Genomic DNA, 21,624 nt, shown 5'->3' with positions numbered 1-21,624 from the left:
CCAAAGCTTCGCACTCAACCGCAGTCGCTCTCCACCCGCGCCCTCCAGCAGCACCAAAACAGACAATAAGTTATCCCGGGGAGCTGATAAGGCGCGGACCCGAATACAAAAAGCAAAGGAAAATATATGAAGAAGGCGGAGCCAAGTCAAGCCGAAGCTTGGAATACACTTTGGGAAATAATTTAGAGGCAACGTAAACACATGTCATATGGCAGTTAAAGACTAGAAGAGCTCTTAATTTGATCTCTAAGATCATTTAATTTTTGCTAAAGGATTACAATTTGACTGCTCTTAAGGATATCGGTAGTTCTGCCTTCTGCAAGTCGCGCAAACTTAGCTTAACTGTGAGCAATAGCCATTAATAGAGCATTCCCAAGCATAAAAACGCATCAAATAATGATGAATAACATGGGAAATGCTCCAAGTTCAGTTGGCAGAAACCCATTCGGGGATATTTTCACACTGAAAAACGAAAACATTTTTGAGAACATCACCCAAAAAAATACACAACTTTGTGCTGTATTTTATATTTATTTTATTTCTTTGGCTCCTTTACAAATATTTGCTCCTGGAGTGTGTCTGTGTGTGTGAGGCAAGATAATTTTTGTTGGAAAATTTATTTACGTCGGTCTGTGGCTGCATTTGAAGTGGTAACCATTGGCACTCTCCTCGCAGACCTCAGATTTGCCCAACAACCCAAGCACACATTACCCTGCTGACTTTCTGTATATTTGCATGGCAAATTTGTGGAAATTCTCTTATTTTGATTGCACATTTTATTCAGTTAATGATTTATTCATGAGTTGAGGGACCGCAGCAAAAATCCCATTAACAAATGTACACATTTTCGATATTGAAAATCCGCTTTATTTATACTACATAAATACGGTACATAAATGTATGTATATTATATGTATATTTCGTGGAAAGTTTCCAGAGAATGGAAAATCCAGAGCAACAACAACTTTTGCACTACTTTCAATTAAAAACACAAATCTAAACAAAGCCACTTGGAAAACGACTTAAATCGCGCACATGCTTTCGGGTGCTTTTTTCTAGTTTTTCTGGAAATCTATTTTCGTGAATTTTGTATGCCACAAACACACACGCACACACACAAGTATTTTTTGTTGTCTTTGGAGCACATTTATTTGGTATTTAAATATTTTAATTGAGAAAATATAAACAAATGATTTCCTTTCGGTTTGTTTTTTGCCAGAGGAATTCTACTTCGCCAATTTCCCCTCACCCGGTCTTTGCTTTGCTGTAAAATCTGTTTGGTTGAGTGATAAGCAGCGCATTAGGAATGGTAATTTATGGCGAGCTTTTAAGCAGAGCTCTGCTCTGTTGAGAGTTGCTAATGCGCGAGATTTCATTCATGAAAAAGTTGCTCACAGATGGCACTACACACTACAAACATTTGTACATATAAATCAAGGAAGATTTTCATCAGTTTTCTGCACATCAAATGCGGAAAAATGTAAAACTTATCTAGGCAAGTCGAGCTGGTAATCCGCAGTGAGCAGGGATGGCGGAATGACCTTCATAGCTCTAACATGTTTAAAGCAGCAAAAACCCCTGAAATGTACCTTTAGCTTTCACCTTCATCTTGGGCAGCCCATCTAAAATTCTATGATCTTCACTCAGCCCACAAAAGCAATTGCATAATGGAAGCCTGGGACGACGTTGTCCCTTTTGATATGACCCAAAGATTACACACGGAACACACACCACACACACATGCAGAGAAAACATAAATAAACAGTTTCATTTAGTTGCTGGCTGTGGGGAGGAACCCTTTTTGGGGTCTGTCGCCCCACCACTCATAACAATTAACTTTAAAGGCTTAGACATAAATCCTGGCACAGTACATACATATGAACATGTGTAAAATAGAGACCAGCTAAGAAGGTAAAAAAGTGAAAAGTAGAAAGTAGAAAGTATCAAATGAATAATGAATGAGCAGGCGGCACGCTAGAGCTGCGACATGGTCGTATAGGAAGTGGCAAAAGCAAAAGCACTGCCCATAGCGGAAGGAGAGGTGACAGACGAGGGAGAGAGAGCGTGAGCGGTAGAGAAATACTTGACATTGCTTAGACGACTGGCTACGCTCTCACACACACACACACACACATGGCAGGACGAAGGATAAATCCCCCGAAGGACTGAGCATGTCGTTTTCCTAGTAAATTATAATATGGCATGCAGATAAAACATTGAAAGTCAAAAGGCCCCAAGGGAACTACAATTAAAAGAGCACGCACACACTCCCACACTTACACACACACACACAAAAGTAGTGTGACACGCACATAAAAAAAGCTTCGCAGTCACAACCAAAAAGTTTGAAAGTTTGTCAGGCAGAGAAGTGAAGCCGGGATTGGCCGGAAATCACTTCCAGAATATGCTACAACATACTCATATATATTTATTTATGATTTCTCATACATTTTCCAGAGTAGACAAAGATAAAGAAAAACGAACGGCACCCAAAAGTCGCACACATTTTTCCAGCCAACCAATTTTCTAAGAATTTCGAAGAAGTGGAGAGCGGGGGCAAAACAAAGGCCAACAGGAATGTCGAGCAAAGGCCAAAGGCGGACTGCGGATGGCGGTTGGTTTGTTTACGGAATGCCTGGAAGCCGCACGGACGAGCAAAAGGTACCAAAAGACAGTCGCGGCGGGAGTGGAGAGGGGAAAACGAAGAACCACAGACACGCACAAAAAGCAAAGGAAACGGTAGGCAAAAACCATGAGCAATTCAACAGTTTGTTGCCAGCAACATGCTGCACGGACAACACACGCTCCCGCCAGCAACATTGGTCGCCTACGCTTCATTTTGGCCCCGGGTAAAATTCTCTCTCTCTCTCTCTCTCACTTTTTTTGGCGTTCGTTGGCGCTTTGCCGTGTGTTGAGTTTCTTGGGTTTTGATAAAAGCCAAGACCAGGCCGCATTCGTAGCAGTCTGCAAAGGATTCTAGTCGCTAACGGTTCTCCAAAAAGTTCCCCCCATCAACCATCCAAAGCAAATCGTCGCGTGCGTTCTATTCAGTTGATAAATTCAAAAGATTTCAGTCGCGAAAAGTGCACAAAAGTGAAGACAGCAAAAAGAAAATAGCAACAAAGCAAAGCAGCTTCAAAAAAGTAAATATTCTTTTTTAAATTTGTATCTAAAACTATTGAAAGAACAAGGAATATTAAATGGAATTTTGTTGTTGGAAAATTAGCTTGTGTTTCCACTCCACCCAGGTTTTACTGTAGTCAGGAATTTTCCTGAATATTTTATAAGAATTTTCTGAACATAATGAAGTGCTGAAGGCCAGTTCTCTGGCAAGTTTCAAAATTCAATTGAGACCAAAAGCAGATGCTAGATTTTCTTTCGCTCAACTCTGAAATATTTTGCCAAATAATCAATCAAATGTTTGGGGCCCCCTTGCCCAAAATCCCTGCCCTCCAATCTTACAACTAAAATGAGTTAGAGCTGTCGAATGGCAGAGCAACATTTCAGATGCCCGAAAACCCTTTCACAGGGAGCACTGCATGAATATTCATGTCGCTGACAGGTCGCTGAGCTTCAGCTCAAATGGCTTCCTGTATTCCGACCCTTTTTAGCGACAACTTTTCAGAGCAGAACAGCAAACACGACATTCAATTAAAGGACTCAAATAGGAGCAGCCTTAGCTCATTTGTATGCCTAATGGCCGCCACAAGAGTTGACACTGAAATGCCGTCGCTTATGTCCTTGACTTTGTTTATTCATTCGCAAAATTACACACGATTCGGGGCGGGGGGGGGACAAGACAGACCGACAGACAGCAGCAAAAATAATGGCCCCTCAACGGGTGTGAATGTGGCTGGGCGGGACGGGTGGAATGCCCTGTAGCTGCGTGTCAACATTTACGATGAGAGTTCCCTTAATTTATGCTCATTCATAAATTTCCCTGCGGCGCCCATGCACTCGGTGCCCCAGCGCCAGAGCGCCCGAGCGTATGCAACGCAACACAATCATAAACGAAATTGAAAATTATGACGACAATTTCCCTGCTGGGATTGTTAAATTAATTGTGAAATATGTATGTTCAGCTCTAAAAATATAACGACCCTTTATGTTTGCCCCTCCGCACTATGAGTTTTCTGGTAAAACATAGCAAACCGAGGCCTGCCAACTGTCAGATGTGCTAATTGGACGACATGCCAATTGTCAGTTGAACGAGCAGTGCGTCCTCACTGTTCAATCAATCTGCGAAATGGCAATTAAACTATAAATTTATATTTAACAACTTTTCTGCACATTCTAGAAAAGGGTTTAAAGCTAAGAAGGTTCCATTCATCCCTGCAGAGTATCCAAAAATTCATCGGTTGTTGCCTGATCCATCAGCTTTGCCTATTGCTAGAATTGGTTTTTGTTTTCGTTCCTCTTGGCTCGCACCATGCGCATTGTGCACGCGCTCGTGCAGCATAAATAAATAGGATTTGGATTATGAAAACCGGAAAAAATTATCAAAATAAATATGAATGCCGGATGGACAGTCGTCGTCGTCATTGCTAAGGAGCCCAGAGTGAGAAGGGAAGGCCTTGTTTGTGCTTCGTCAGATATTTAATGGTAATGGGAAGGAAGCGAAATTACATTTAAAATTATCTATGGTTCTGTGTATTTTTGGAGAAGGGAATAATCGGGGCGGTAGACAAACAATCGCTTGATATTCCGACGTCATTTGACAGGAGCGGAGATGAGCAATGTGAGTGATTCATTTGAAACATTTTCTTTTCTTGGCATATCCGCTGATTAAATTGGGTATAATCCTACGTATTTTGAGAATTCAAATTTAATTACTCAGATATTTCCAGTGCAACTCCCACTCTGTAGTTGTTTGCTTCTACCAAATATTTGCTTCAAATTTACCCTAGTTAAAGCTTTCAGCTAGAAACCAGCGAAAGTTCCTGCCACGCACCTGATTTGCCTCCTCTTCTTGTGTTCTTTTCGTGGCTATTCCCCAAGTGCCGTTAAATTTCCCAGCAGACTACTCATTCATTGGGGCACCGCAGCAGGGAGGGGAATTGCGCCCACAGGTATTTGGTCCGGGTAATTATCTTTGAACAATGTCAAAACTGAAAGTGCCATTAAAAAACATTCGCGCCTAGCGGTAATAATTATTCTAATTACGCGGCAATTCTTTGGAAAAGTTCCCGCCCCCCGGGGTCCTGTCAAACATAGGAGAGAGAGAGAGAGAGAGAGAGAGAGACGCTTCCAGCATTCGGGGCACAACTTTGTGTGGTTCCCTTCGAATCTGAAATCTTTCGACACACTCGTGTTCCCTTTACCAGGGCCTCCAGCTGGTTAATTGCGTTCTGTGCGCCCAGGCCACATTATTATTTATTATGATTATTATTATTTCTTGATTATTATTTACACACGGGCACTGCAAAAAGTGGCTGCTTCTATTAGCTATGTAAATGTTTGCATCGCTCACTTAATGTCTCGGTGGTTCTGGTGTTTCGCTATGGCAGGGAGCTGGTAGCGGGTAGCGGGGTTTGTAGTTGGACAATTGCCAGTTCTGACGCCATCAAAGGAATCAACATGGGCGGATGGGCAGGGGAAGACCTTTAAAAACTCTTAAGTAAATATTAATATGGTGGAAATATGTACACATTTAATTGTACAAACAAACTGCCACCCGCATTCGTGGCGATCTTTTGTTCGATGCTTTTTATGGCTCTGCCTTTTCCTGAATTCGTTGGAAAACAGAGAAAGCCAACCCAAAGAATTATAGATGATGGTTTTATACTGCCCTGCCGCTGATTTTTGTTCGCTGAAACGCTGGTTTGTTTTTCCAGTTTTTCCTTTTTTTGGTCTTTTTTTTTTTTGTTACATTTTAATTGGTAACAGGCCACAAAATGGAAATTCCAGTAATTGCGTGGCGTAGTTTTCAATGCAGGAAATTGAGAGATTCGCCATATATGTGGTACACCTTAGAGAGACCTACAAGAGACCTTTTGTCAGACTGTTTCCAACAGGGCTAAGGCCCTGAATTAACATCGCACCCATCCTGCAGAAACTCTTTTTCTTTTCATGATTCGACTTACATATGCAAGATGGATCAATCAATGTCTTTGGTCTTCTTGCTTGTCCAGTTCAGTTATTTATAGACCCGCCCCACCTATGCTCTGTCCTGTGTCCTTGCAGTGACAATTTCAAATTGAGTGACTGACATGTCCATTAGGACGTGCCCATCCTTCATCTCAAACTGTAAAACAAGACACGCTGTTTCTTTTGCTCACAAATGCCTAAGCACGGAGTCCCCAGACAGGAGACTAATATGAAACCATAAAATGGGACACATGCAGAGCATATCCTTCCCTGTGTCGGCGGTAATGCGATTCGACTCCGATGCCATAGAGAATTTAATTAAAACTCACCACAGCACAGCTGTCAGCAAGCGGTGGGTCCCCTCAGCATATGCAGGGCATGAGTATTTTTCAATAGAAATTCAACAGATTCTAACGACTGCCACGCTAATTAGATTGCCCGGAGTGACCAGCAAAACAAAAAAAAGGAAGGAAAACAAAGCGTAATGAAATTCCAGACTGACTCGCGAGCGATGATAAAAAAAAAATGGGGAAGTTGAAAACTTTCACAACTGGCTTAATGTGAAAACTATTTCCCCCCACCCTACCCCACTCAGCTGTTCAGCATTTTTTCACACATTTTCTTCTGGGCACAAAAGGCAAATAAAAATGGCAAATTAAACACACAAAAGTTTTCCCGTGGCCGCGTATCGTAAACATCGACCAGTCGAAGCTCTCCACAGCATGACAATAATTTGGCCAGATCGGGCAGTTGTAAGATCTATATTTAGAGTCCATCATCAGCACTTTCCGTGCGATTGCTGTAATCGGTTTTCCGCAGCGTATACAAATTAAGCTGATTATCGACAATAAATTACAAAGGAAATCGTACTTGGATTTTCTAGAATTGTTTACACGAGATCTGCACAGAGGAAGGCCCGAGGAAGTCGGCCCGTGAGGCTGGGCACGAGTGTACATCCATAAATCAACAGATGCCTCAGAAATGTTCCTACTAAATCGTTCGGCGCAGGCAAAATAAATAAAGCAATTTATTAAAATCATCAAATGCAATAAACCATTCGATTAGGTGTACTTTCGCTCCATATTTCAAATGGCTTTTGGCTAATTAAAAGTTATTTTTACACCCCATAAATTGTCTCTATTTTGCTCGACGTCGAATCGTAAATTAACGCTGCTAATTCGCCAAATCTCTCTCCCTCTTCCTTGACACATCGCAGCACTGCAGTGGATGTTGCTTCTTGTTCAATTTCCCCTATTTTATTTACCTTTAAAAAGGTTCCATCAAACCGCGGCACATAATCTCCCGCTTCCTGATGACCCAACAAATTGGCATTTACATTTTTTAAGTGCATTTTTATGATGCCTGGCCAGCAAATCAAATAAAATCAAGTCAAATAAAATAGACCGTTTTGCAATAAGTAAAAGCTGTACTTGCTTGGGGTGTTATACGATTTTCCAGCACCAACCCAGACTAAGCCTTTGCCGGGCAAAGGCAAAGGTTTAGCTTTTGGGTCTCAGCTATCTATGTTTTGGACTCCATTTAATAACCAGCTTAAGGTATTAACGGCTGAATATTACATTATGTATGCATGGACACATATGTAGGGCTATTGTTAACCCTCCTCCACCCCCCTCAACCCGCTCCACAGACACACAGTCGAGCGGCAAGCAGCAAATGTCAATGTCAACTGACTTTTGTTTCGCTGTTTCGGCTGGGCTTTCGGTGTTACGGAGTGGCCCCCAGCCAAGGATAAGTTTATGAGTATTATGCCGAGGGCAAAGGGTAGCACTCGACGGCGAATGCCGCATCTGGGGCTCTCGCTCTGGCATGAAAGAAACCCAAGGTACAGTCAGGCCCAAGCACACTCAACCGTACAAGAACGAGCATGTCTGCTTTATAATTCAACTGCAAAGGCAGTCAGTCATTCAGTCAGTCAGTCAGTCAGCCATTCACTCGCTCATTCACACACTCGCTCATTCATTTCAATTCGCCGTGCAGTTTCTTGTCCATCCTTTTATCCATGCATGCGAGTGTGTGGGAGTTCTCTTCTCTTTTTTTATATGATTATTTATGAATATGACTACTGCGGCAGATGTCTTGGATATACGACGCTGCTTATATGGCTGGCTTGTAAAAATGCTCTTCTAGTTTTACAACTGCTTCGCCGACACAACCGCCCATACCCCAAGGACACGGCAGAAGAGTGGTGCAGCGACTGTACCATGAGTGAAAGTAAAAGGGAATTATGGTTAGGTAGTAAACAGGAAATTTCCTGCACGAAAGCTAATGAAAAATGTTGAGGCCCGGATGTGCCCTCAAGTGAATTATGAGATGCATTAGAACTTTGATATGATTATTATTGACACAAACACTCACACACACACACACACACACACACACACACACACAGTCATGTTTGATGCACTCTCTCAACGCGCAGTCATAAAGGAGACATAAAGTGCCAGGCTATATGTACCACAAAGGAACACTTAATCGGGAACCGGCAGCCTTGGCAGACACAAAAATCCTTGCTTGACCAGCTCCAATCAATGAAATAGATTGGCTGTGGGCCACAATTAAGGATATAAATAGCCACAAGCCGAGGCAGCCAAGAGCGGAAATCAAACACAAGAAATTCGAATGTATAATTCAGACTTGGGTCGACGAGAGGGAGAAACGTTTATAAATAGAAACAACAGCGGCACGAACCCCAAAAGGGGGGTAACACATTGGCAGCAACAAGCACGAATCAAAAGGGGGCACAATTGGTAAAGGGAAAAGAAAATAAGGGAGAAGCGAAGGCAAAAGGAAAACAGAAGCCAGCGTGAGAAATAAACAGACAAGCACTCAAATTAAATTGCGAACTGAGCTTAATGCACTTAAAGCCACGACATTCCCCCAAGACCCTCGAGTGTGTGGCAGAAGGATAAGGTATGGCGTGGGACGAGCCACTGCCAATGTCAGAGGTGTAGACACGCAGACGGGACAGACGGGACAGAGCCATTGACAGGTAAGCCGCCGCTGTCACCGAATCCGTCGCAGAGCAAGCAGTGGCAAGCAGTTCGTGCGCCCAGTGAGCGCACTCGAACACGCGCGCTGCCATTGTATTGGTGGGGCAGCAGTATTTCCCTTATGCAATGGGGCCATCGGCGGGCGCTTGACAATTGTGTGCCATGCAAGGCGACCATTAGTGATGTTACCTGATCCAACATTATGCTATTCAATATTTTTCGCTATCGATTTCTTTGCTCGCCATGCAACCAGAGATGAAACATGATAATGGGCAGGGACACAAGCTGAATTTCCTTGCTCGGTTTCACCTTGGCTCAGATCTATATCCATTTGTTCATTAAATTCATGTTCTTATCCGTGAAATTTGTGCACCGCTCTGCAATATTCGTGTCTCATTACGAAACTTATATGACGGCCGTAATTCAACCTTCAATACGAGTATCGAACATTAGTTGGCTGGGCCCTTTGGCGTTGGGCCAAGAGTATTTGCCATTTTGCACTCTAAATTGGGAAAGTTCTCGGCAAACATTATGCCATAATCGCATCTCTCTCGCTCTCTCTCTCTCTCTCTCGCTCTGGTTCTCGTTACCACTTTAATGGACCGAAAAGCGTAGCAGAAGTGGCCTGCTGTAATACCTTTGGATGTAATGCAATTTCCAGTCCATAAAAGCGTCTGCAGATAACGGAGCCCCCTCCCGACACCATTGGTTAATGTGAAGCCGCTTGTTTTATGCTGGCATCCCCAAGTGCCTGCGAACAATGGAAAAACTTTAGTCCGACATCTTGCTAGACTGCAAATTAAATGGAAAGTTAATACTTATTGGCAGGAGCTCGATAAACAATAATGGCGAAGGAGAACAGTAGGAGGGAGGACTGACTGGATGACAGTCAACAAGTTGGTGGCCACAGTGGGTGGCTTTTAATGGTAAACTGAAACAAAGCGGGAATTAATTTGTACTCTTCTTCTGTGGCCTGATTTCCTCACTTGCTGACAGCTAAAAGAGCGAATTTAATCCCCACTGCTTCGGAATGTTTCCTTAAATGACAGACAGACGAAGACCGACCGCTGCAGCGGGAATTGGTTGCGCAACTCATTTAGCTACAGCTGCTGTGAATTTATGCCCAGGCACTTCCGCAGCGTGGTTCAGCCGCAACAAGCTGTCAACAATTCCCCACTGAAAATATCCCGTTTGAACAGCACAGATGAGCAGAAAAAACAAACAAATCAACAAAACTAAGAAGCAAATATTTAGCTTGCAAGCAAGCGAAGGTTTGATACCCTAGCATGGCTCATTGCTTCCATGCTAGAGCTTGGACAATGATAAAGTTGTAGAAACCCATGGACTCTCTTCGAGGGAAGCTTTGCCTAAGCCTCTGCTCTGGCTCTGCCGCCGCTCTGCCTTTGAATTAAGCTTTGCTCAACGGCTGCTGCGCTCTCTCCTATTCCCACCGTCTCAAGCTCTGCTTAGCTGCTGCTCTCCCGCAGCCGCTAGTTGTGCGTTTTCTTGTTTTATTTTTAGTACCACCACCGCGCTGCTGCACAGCCCGCAGGGCAACTGTAGACATTGTATAGCAATTTTGTTTACACTTCTCCCTCTTCACCTTCTTCTCCACCTTCTTCTCCTTTATCCTTTATTCCCGCTTGTGACGTATTTAATTCAGAATGACTTGTGACAGCAGAGAGGCAGAGGCTGATGGTGGATGTAGGCGGGGGGTCAGTAGGGGGCCACGTACATGGCGTATTGTCTCTTCTATGCTGTCGCTGCGGGAGAGTCCGGCACACAAATGCAATGTGCGACGCTTTCTTTTGCTGCATGGGAACTCCCGCTGCGACCATTTCTGTATTGTGTGTGTTTTGTGTGTGTTTCCTTTGTGTGTATAGTTTCCTTTTGCGGGAGTGTATTTTATGATATTAATTTAACGGTTCCAGCAACGTTGACAACTGGGTTGCTCCCTCAACCATGCACAACACTGGACTGACAGCGGGCTCTCCCACTCCTTTACCCAACATAATTTTCACAACATTCAGCTACAAAAGCTTTCAGCTGACAAAAGAAACCCATAGACCATAGTTTTATGTGATTTCTTCTTTTCTCTTCCATTTTAGGTAAGTCCCTAAAGAAGAGAAGCAAACCCCCATAAGGAAAGAAATGGATTCTGCAGCAGCCGCCGCCGCCAAGCGCGTACAGATCGAGAAGGCGCACAATTTCATGCGCCAGTACCGCGATCCCGAATCGCGAGAACTCAAGAAGCTGTCGGCCAATCAGTTCATGGATGTCTGGGCCCACTACGATAAGGATGGTGAGTGCTGCGCTTGTAGGTGATTTTCTTGACGGTGTTTTGCTAACATTTATTCCTGCAGGCAATGGCTACATTGAGGGCACTGAGCTGGATGGTTTTCTCAGGGAGTTTGTGGCCAGTGCCAATGTCACAGACATCAGTCCAGAGGTAAGCTTCGCCCCATTATAAAGCACTTTAAGCTGTCACTTTGTCTTATGCTTGTTTTTGTTCTGGTTCTCGCTTCGATTTCCCTCAGGCCGTCACGGACACAATGCTCGAGGAGCTAAAATCCTGCTTCATGGAGGCCTACGATGATAATCAGGATGGCAAAATCGATATCAGAGAGGTGAGGCCATGTCCTAAATGAGATAGTCTTGTATAATACACCTGACTCCTGCCCCCGGAGCCCCCTCACACAACACATCGTACGCTCTTCCGTGCATACGAAATGATATTTCCTTGAGGCGCTGGTGGTGGCTCCTTTTCCCAATTGGTTTTTAAATGTCAGCACTGCCAGCCAGTCCCCTCCCTCGCGCCCGTGTCAATAATTTATTTGGCGTTTTCCCACCAAAAGAGAAAAGAGAAAAAAAAACGAAAACTTTCTGGCAAGGTCTTGCCCGGAAAACTTAACTTTTCCCCTCTCTCATGAAATGAGTTTTTAATTGAAGTTGGACCAGCAGGATCTACCGCAGCATTGGACTATTGAAAAAAGATTTCCTTTCCTTCGTTTCCTTTTTTTGTTTCGTTTGTGATTGCCTTTGAATGGTGGTGGAAATAATAAAGCACTTTCGGGAGGGCGACGCACAATGGACTTTTGATAAATGAGCACTGGAAAAAAGTTATGAGTAAAGTTCAAGCTGCCAGTGCCTGCCGAGGGAGCGCTTATTAAGGTTCAAGTACAGCAAAGGAAACAAAGGCATTCATAATTGATGTGCCTCATACGCCATGTCGAACAGGGTCTTTATCGATTGAACTCCCCGCTGGCTCATTAGCCCCCATTTACCTGCCAATAAACAGGGAAAGAGCAGAAACTTTAATTACCACTAGAAAGTAATAAAAAAAATGGCAATACTCTTGAAGAAAGCAAATAAAAAACTTTGGAATTTGATCAGGGCAAAGCTGATTAAAGCAAAACCATCCAGAGGGTGCACAGATTCAACACTTAAATTATGCCGAAAAGTTTTTAATGAAAGCCAAGTGCAAAACTTGGTCTGTCTGTTCAGTTTCACTTTCCGGTTGAGCAAAACCGGGGTTCACCAGAGCTCTCAGCTTTCAGTGCAGTTTCGGAAACTGTTGCCAGAAGCCCGCTCTCAGGAGACACCATACAATATGCATTCGGAACTTTAGTTATTGTCAAATGGCACATTGAAACAGACGAAAATGTTTGCTACTCCCTCCATCCTCACAGCTAGCTCAACTTTTGCCCATGGAGGAGAATTTCCTTTTGCTCTTCCGCTTCGATAACCCATTGGAATCGAGCGTGGAATTCATGAAGGTGAGTGACAGCCCAAGGGTTCGCCCTTGTCTGTCATTGATTGTCTCTTTTAATGAGAACTCAAATTGCAACCCAATTAGATCTGGCGCGAGTACGACACCGACAACTCGGGCTACATTGAGGCGGATGAGCTGAAGAATTTCCTTCGCGATTTGCTCAAAGAGGCCAAAAAGATCAATGATGTGTCGGAGGACAAGCTCATTGAGTACACCGACACCATGGTATGTATGGCACTTGCTTATGCCCAATCAATCAACATCTATAAAGGCTGCGAATTAGCTCAAGCATTTCCTCCATTTCCGGGGCAAGTCCTAATGCATTTTCCACTCGCACTTTCAGCTGCAAGTCTTCGATGCCAACAAGGACGGACGCTTGCAGCTGTCGGAAATGGCCAAGTAAGTGTCCCTGAACAAGAGGCTCTGGCTCCGGGCCTCAGCTAACAAACTCAACTTATTTATTGCAGATTGCTTCCGGTTAAAGAGAACTTCCTCTGCCGCCAGGTGTTTAAGGTAAGTGACAAGCGATATGACAATGATTTCCACCCTCAGTGAAATATGCGAGGCAAGTCATCGTACAATTGAGACAATTTTGAACCAGAAAAAGATAGCTTCAGAGTGTACAGAACAGAACAGAACAGAAGAGAACAGAAGAGAAGAGACCTCCTTCTTGGCTTGCCCAACACGTTTTGCACTTAGGTTAGCTTTGATTTGTATTAGTTCCTCACTAGCTGCAGCCTGGACTACATAGCTTTGCAATTAACTCGACAAGCAATGCCTAATAATTAATTCTTACTTTTACTCAATTATTATTTTAATCAGTTATTTTTTCAGCCGTTGCCTGTGTCGACTCAGGGGGAATTGACAGGCCAAATTGAAGGGGGAATAGCTGCGGGGAATTAGAAATCAACACACTGTGTGTCTGCTTTTAATTATTTCAAGTACTTCCTTGCACTCGGTGGAACACGCGGAGATGACAGATGGAAACCTAATGCTCTCTCTGTTTATTTCCACAAAAATTCAATTCCGCACACAACATTGAATTCGAGAGCCCATAAAAAAGGTATCACTTGGGCAAACTCCAACAACAAATTGAATCCACACCTCAAGGCACCGACGAATCGCGCTGCGTGGCAGAAAATAAAGTCATGGCCGAGGCCATAAATAGCTACTCCGACGAAAACCAAAAAAAAACAAGAGCGAAATATTGTCTAGAAACGTAAAAATAAACGTAGCAAAATGCTGGCAGCGCACAGCGAAAACCCCACCAACCCAACGCTCAGGTGTGTGTCCTCTCCGGCGAGGATAAATTTTGGGCTGTGTGGTTGCCTGCGAAATCAATTTCGCATCCGCTTTCCAACACATCTGATGGGTTGGGAAAAAAAAAAAAAAAAACAGAAAGGAAAACGAAATGGCCAAAAGGTAGACAGCTGGAGAGACCCTTCCTTCTCCTATTAAATACTTAAACATTAGTTTACATCCACAAAAGGAGAGCCAAGCAAACTTCTCAGGCCTTTCCTTTGTCAAGGATGCAAAAGTTTTCTGAGCCAGCAGCAGATGCCGATGCTGACTCTAATGGGACATTTAAAATTCCCTTGGGAACATTTTTGGTGGGGCGGGGGATGGTGTCGTATGGCGCTTGCAGCTAATTTCGCATTGAGAGAATGTCGGCGATGCCAACTGCGGTTAAATGAAGCGCCGTCTCCTCTGGGGCTTGCCTTGCAGTCGAGTGTCACGTAAGATGCCGCAGGCCAAGTTCTGGCCAAAATATATAGACTTCACTCCCCACACTCGTGTCGTGTTCTCCGTTTTTCGCTTTCGCATTTTAAGCATGCTCAGCAGCAGCATTTTGGCAAGGAATCGACACAACCGAAGAACAAGAAAATGCTTGTCCCGGAGGCAGGCAGCGCACCAGATGTTTAAAGCAAAGAAAAATGCGAGCACGACAAGAAGAATTTATACGAATCGTGCAACATTTGGGTTAAGTCTTGGCCTACAAGTGGGATTTCATAATGCACATCAATTCTGTTAGGGTCTTGGCCAAAACAAATGCTCAAGTCTTACCTTGGATATGCCTTCAAATTTGCCGAGCACAGACAGTCCCAGTCCCTGGCCAAACACACACAGTAAGCTTCGTGTTTCCGTCTGGCGGTTGCTTTCCGGTTTGTTTTTTTTTCCCCCTGGCAATCAAGTGGGTTACACACAGAGAGGGAGAGGAGTGGAGTGTAACAGTTCCTTTTTGGCCATTCAGAGCTCTTATTGTTATTTGCTGCAAATGTACGTGATTCAGTCGCATTGGCGCTGCTTATTGACAATTGCGATTGCCGAAAAAGCAGCCAGCAGCCAGCAGACGAAAACAGTCAGGGGGCAGCAGCACAGTACAGTGCTGATTCAAATCGAAAGTGTTGCAATTGAGCTCTGCCTCTATTCTGTTTGGACTTCCAATGGCAGTGAATGGTAATTGAATTTCCATGACGGCTAACGACTAAAAAAGGGAACAACAACTGGTCACAGCGGAGGTAATTTCTATGCTAAAGTAAATCCTAAGCCTTGGGCTGGCAAATACATGTAATTGATACTCCACTGGCGCCATCGCTTGTTGGTTTACACACCCAAACGGAGCATCAACACAGAAGAAAACACATTGCAACTGTCGCCTTGCTGGAGCGTTTCTGGTGTGCACTCAATGGCAAGGATGGCAACGAGATGGCTGCCAGGCCACAGCAATGAACACCGAACAATGCTTGTTCATGGCATACGAGCTCTAGGTATTTGCTCATTGTTACAGCTGGCAGCACAAACGACATTTTATTTGGTTTTTATTGAAGCTGCGCGTGGCAGGAGTGCAGTGCAGGAAGCTGTGGCTGCTGCTGCATCACAATGTTAATGCGAGTCTGAAATGAAACGAAACAAGACGGATTTTAATCGAAATATCCAGTGGAGAAGACAAGGTTGCCGCTGTCCCTCAGTGCAGCGGGAAGGGGAAGGGGAAGGTGAAACAGTCACCTGTCCAGCACAGATATCAGCCACGGAAGAGCCATAAAAGCCATGAAGCAGAAGCTCAAGCAGCCATAAAATAGGCGCTTCCTGCACCTTGGCTGACGCTGCACTTATTACTTTTTTATAATTTCTTGGAACCGCCGTAAAACACGGCGCAGGCATCAGCATTTTGATAAGCACAGCGGGACGGGGACGCTCCGAAAAGTGGACCTCAACTGTGAACACTGTGCAGCGGGGCAGCATTTACTCAAAGATTGTGATCCTGTGCAGGTGAAGGTTTGTATTTGCTGCAGTACAGTGTAGCTGGCAGCTGGCAGCTGGAAGCTGGCTCATGGCCAAACTGGCAAAAACCTTTATGCTAATGCACATCACGTATTCGCCGCATGCACCGCAATGAACAGTGACATAATGTGCAGCAACAGGACAGGGAATGGAAATGGGAAAGGAAATGGGAGCGGGCACTCCCATCCCAGGGCATCAGTAGAAGGTGATGCTGATGCCTGTGGACTGGAGACAGCACCACAGCTGACTTCGTTGTTAATGTCCGCTAGTCGTGGAGAGGCTAAGTGAAAACGTGACCAGGAAATACCCCAGCGACACAGACATGGCTCGGCTTTCCCTTTGTGTTCCTTGATTTTTGTACTTTCTTATTAACTAGATTAACTTTCGTGCGATTAATCAGCGATCAACTGCAAGCGGCAAATATTGTGCACTCCCATTGGTCTTGCGTAGACGTAAAATTTAGTTTCTATTTTTAAGAGATTCTTTTAGTTTTTGCTGCATCCTAGAACCTAGATGGCTTAGCTTACTAAACTAAACTTTAGACTAAACCCCTGCATATATTTAAAAATTCCTAAATTGGAATCGAAATGGAAGCTGGCAAATGAATAACATTAATCGGAGTAAAATGATCAAAACAAAAAAGGAGTCCGATTTTTATTGATTTGCCATTTATCTGATTTCGAATTAAAACAAAACTTTAATTTCAATTTACATTTCTCAACTCTCTTTAACTTTCTATATCTATATCTATATATATATTTTATTTCGTTTTTCCCCCCGCCTTTCTCCTCTATGCCCAACCAATTACATACATAAATATATGTATATGTACATATCTATGCATATATTTCGATAATCTTGTGCATTTTTATTTCTAAACCAACAACATAACAATAATCAAACAACAATCAACAATAAATACCGTTTACCGAATTAAATATAATACTCTGCACGTGGTATGAATCATGTCGGGGCTGCCAACTACTCTCACACGTTGATGCAATAAACAAAATGCAATTCGAATATCAACTGTACCCAACCCAACCATATGCGCTGTGTGTATACCAATACACACACCAATAAAATGCACTGACAACAACTTTAACAACAACAACAACAACAAAAACTTTCCTACTACTATAACCCTACACTCAAACATACCTGCAAAATGAATTTAATAACCAAAAACCATGTATAAAACCACACTCTGAAGGAGGGCATTGATGTAAGTATTTATTTTCCATGCAATCACCGAGCTAAAAACAAAAAGACAACAAAAAAGCGAAAAATCACCCCCCTGATTGGTTTTCTATTGTAGTTTGATAGACTGGGGCGGCCAAAGACAAGCATACTCGTACATATTTAAACGTTGAGAGAGAAGCCATAAAAATCATCGATAAAATGTTGCTTTTGTTTTCGTTTTGGTTTTGGTTTTTGTATCGTTGAAGAGACTTTGTTTGAACAATTCCCACTTTTTGTTGAACACTTACTTTATGAAAGCCAAGAAGAGAATATATTCATATTGATTTTAAATTTGTTTTTCTGGCTTTTGTAGTTTGATTGTTTTTTGCATTTCGCAAGCCAAACTAAAATAACAAAATTTGATTGAAAAATTCCAATTTGTTGAGCTTTTTTTGTGGGTTTGGATTGCATGAACGCAGCATGAAGTGTTATTTCTTAGATAAATCCCCCAGTGTATTTTGTATTTAAAGTGAATGAGAATGTGAGAGTTTACCTTGGAAAATCTTTGAGGTGTGGCGTTTAAACAAAAAGAAAGACTAGAGCTGATAAACACGTGCGCTTAAAGCGGAGGCGGCAGCGTCGTATGATGTGTGCATAGAAAAAGATCTCGGGCAGCGCCGTCGGCATACGCACAGCGCAAAAGCTTCGTGTGCAAAGATTGACGCCGACAGCGACAGAGCAGCAACTACTACGGCTGACGCAGCGGCAGAGAAGCCACAAACGCAGTTACGCATGTGTGTGGGTGTCTGTGTGCGGCCCACAAAGCCAGAGAGCAAAGCTGTTTCTATCGCTTACTCTCCCTCTTTGTTACTCTCTGAAAGGTAAATTGCATAGCAAAGATCCGCTACTCCACGGGCTTGCTTTGAAGCGAGGCTGCAGCTTACACACGTTCATACATACACATATGTATGTATGCAGACCATCCAGCAGCCCGTTTCATCACTGCTTTTATGGTTGTGATTCTTCTAAAACGCGACAGAAAGATAGAAAGAGAGAGTGGACCAGAGCTTGCAATTAATAACAGCTTACTGTAGATTAGCATAGGGAGAGTACTCTTTACTTTTCTATGTCATTTACACATTTTTAGGCTCTCTCCCCTTCCGCACCCAAGACCCAAGAATGATAGCTATGAGCTACTAATTATACTTTTGATGGCAGTTGGTTGTCCACCCAATGCCACACTTGGATTACGGTACGTGAACAGCTTTAGACCTAACCTAATGTGGGGTCCACAAATTACACTTTGCCACCACCCAGCACCGGCAGCGAGAACCTTTTGCATAATTTAGTCATTGAGTGAGAGCAAGGAGAACGTTTGTGGCACTGCCATATGGATAATGGCATCCACAGCCACAGCCACAGGCACAGCCGCCGCCGCTGGCAGACACGGTCCTCCATGGCGGTTTTGGGTCTCAAAGTGTTGAAGTGTAAAATAATTACTTCATTTCGGCAATGGATGAGCGTCACGTTCCGGGCTGAATTCGACTTAAGTATGGAGCAATTTGACAAAAGAGCGGAGGGCAACCAACGTGTGTGGCATTCCACTCCGTAAGCATTGGTGCTGGAAAAATGAATTCGGGCAAATGGAGCACGCTAAACTTTTTTAATGCCGGGCTAAGCACATTTTTGGAGACTTACGCGCGGCTCAAGAAAGGGGTGACAAAAGGCCACAGCCGCTTAATAGGTTCGTAATCCCCACCCAAGACCGCACAAGGAATGCGCCAAATGCGTTTTCACGGCACCGCCAAAATGAAGGTATCCCAAGGATAGCAGAAGAAAAACACAAACACCTTGAGCTTCAACTCGTAACTTTCGGTGCGCCTCAGCACACTGCTGCCTTCTCCGACAACTTTGAACTTGGGCGCCGCAAGAGCTGCATTACGTTACACAACACCCGAAAAAAAAACACACAAATTGCATGTCTGTGCGTGTCTGAGTGGCAGTGGCAGTGGCAGTGGCAGTATGAGGGAAAATAAAAGTAATTCGAGGCACAAATGGAATCGATAAATTAATGTGCTCCCAGGAGCTGGAGCAGGACGGAGACTAATGTACGGTAAAAATGGCCAGCACCTTCGGCATAATTCATGTTAATTAGGAACTGTCAAAGGCATAAGCACATAATTGGCAGAATGTTTCATTTAGCTTAATTACACGAAGCCGTTCAGCATAATGTAACATAAGGGTTCCCTTTGGGGCATATGTTTGTCCAAGAACACTAACCCCAAACCACATGATGCATGTTGGCATGCGCTCTTCAGCTTCGTACATTTGTAAGCAAAATCGCACAAAATCACAAACTACAAATTATATAAACTATCGTAAAGTACAGAAATTTGCATGATTATCTTTGACCCCCAATTTGTTTCTTTGGGATCTGAAAGGATGTTAATCCCCCACTGTTACACTTGTAACAGCTGTAAGTTTTAGCATACTTGGAGTGGAAAATATGGTATTTATGGACTTGTAATTTTCTGTAAATCTATTCTGTAAATGCTTACCCGAAGAGTGTGCTAAATATGCATAGATTTTGTAGCTGTGGATAAACCCATTACTGTCTGTTAAAAATGTGTATTGCCACTTGTGTCCAAGGCAAAAGCAATCAAATATTTCCCTTCTCTTCCGCAGGGTGCCACCAAGCTGACCAAAGACGATATCGAGAAGGTGTTCTCGCTATACGATCGCGTAAGTTTCTAGCTCTAGCGTCTAGCGAAAATTCTATAATAAAATCAATTCATTTATCATCCTGCAGGACAACAGCGGCACCATTGAGAATGAGGAACTCAAGGGCTTCCTCAAGGATCTTTTGGAGCTGGTCAAGAAGGTAAGTTGAGCCCTTGGGCTGGCCATGGGCTGGTTTTAATCATTCTGGTGCCCGCAGGACGACTATGATGCACAGGATCTGGCCGCCTTTGAGGAGACCATCATGCGGGGCGTGGGCCATGACAAGCACGGCAAAATCTCCCGCAAAGAGCTGACCATGATCCTGCTGACACTGGCCAAGATATCGCCCGACGATGAGGAGTAAGGAGATTTTTGTCTAGCCAAATTCCATATTTGTCAGCCCTCTTGTGGTAAAGCAAACACCCAAAATCTAGGCACCGAAGGCCACGAGGCAATTGATTACTTTAAAACTGCTGAAAAAAATGAGCGGAAAATAAAAAGATTTTGGTAAAATTGGCGAATCTCTAAAGCAATTGAAATGTGGAGATTCAAACCGAAACAAAAAACGAAAACGATAAAAAAAAACTATTGGTAAAATAATATATAAAATAAATGTTTCAAGCTTAAAATAAATGTTTATCGTATGTTAAGCCATTGAGAGTATATTTCCTTCCCAAAACTGAAACACCAAAGATATATATTTACTATACTCCAAGCAGAGAAGCAAAACCAAAAACCAAAAACCAAAAACCAAAAAAACAAGAAATGAAATCTTAAATTTATCTCCAAGCAACACTGAATCGAGCCACTTATCTTTAAAGTCTAGCAAAAAAGAATAAAAATCAAATTCAGTACATCGATTTTATATTTATATTTATATTATATTATATTATATATTTACGTATATTTTCTAAATGTATTTGCCTATAAAATATATATGTGTGTATATTTTATTTGATTTAATTGCAAAACCAAAAACTCAAAATAAATGTAGCTAAGCTTAAGACACAACAGAATCAGTCGTGATTTATTTGAGAAAAATATATATATATATATTTACATGTAAACAGTATATAAATGTGTGTGGCTAGAAGTAGTAGATAATTGTTGTTAATAATTGTGGATATATTTATGCAAAGCTCTCTTGATATATTTTTGGTGTGCTAGTCGCACATTTTGCCAAGCCTCCGCGACTCTGATTGTATTCCGTGTAAATGTGAAATTTAACTGCACTCAACATCAATCAATCCATCAATCAAGTGGCACTTGGCACCAAACACGAGCCAAAAGGGCAATCACACATCTTCTCTTCTGTTCGTCTTATTTTTCGTTTTAAAATTTAAACCTCTTTGACTACTAATCGAAAACTAAACTAAATCTAAAGGAAAAATCAAAGATTAACTAAAACTTATCTAACGTTTCTTCAAGGTGCTATAGCTATTATAAATACACAGATTTATGATTTAGCTCCTTCGACTTTTACAACCCAACAATTGTTACCTAAAACCTATGCAACTTCAAGTCTATTTTTCCAAGAAAACAAAAACCAAAAACCAAAAACCAAACCTA

General features: G+C 42.9%; 1 protein-coding gene across 2 annotated transcripts; it reads left to right on the top strand.

Annotated features, from left to right (window-relative positions):
• The first annotated feature begins 2,953 nt into the window (after positions 1 to 2,953).
• LOC117592062 (calbindin-32) lies at positions 2,954 to 20,792 on the top strand. 2 transcript variants are annotated; one of them, XM_034285560.1, is made up of 12 exons: positions 2,954 to 3,143; positions 11,207 to 11,400; positions 11,462 to 11,547; positions 11,636 to 11,725; positions 12,788 to 12,874; positions 12,955 to 13,095; positions 13,214 to 13,269; positions 13,338 to 13,383; positions 17,366 to 17,377; positions 20,020 to 20,076; positions 20,144 to 20,215; positions 20,273 to 20,792. In XM_034285560.1, exons 2-12 carry the CDS (start codon positions 11,250 to 11,252, stop codon positions 20,417 to 20,419), a joined length of 945 nt encoding a protein of 314 aa, XP_034141451.1. In that variant the 5' UTR covers positions 2,954 to 3,143; positions 11,207 to 11,249; the 3' UTR covers positions 20,420 to 20,792. The 2 variants fall into 2 exon arrangements, with proteins under 2 accessions (XP_034141451.1, XP_034141452.1); XM_034285561.1 differs by lacking the exon at positions 17,366 to 17,377 and having other exon boundaries at positions 2,955 to 3,143.
• The last annotated feature ends 832 nt before the right edge of the window (positions 20,793 to 21,624 follow it).

The sequence above is a fragment of the Drosophila guanche genome, unplaced genomic scaffold, assembly GCF_900245975.1.
Source record: "Drosophila guanche unplaced genomic scaffold, DGUA_6, whole genome shotgun sequence".
Taxonomy (NCBI): Eukaryota; Metazoa; Arthropoda; class Insecta; order Diptera; family Drosophilidae; genus Drosophila; species Drosophila guanche.
Note: the sequence above shows the minus strand (reverse complement) of the source record. Positions and strands in the feature narration are given on the sequence as shown.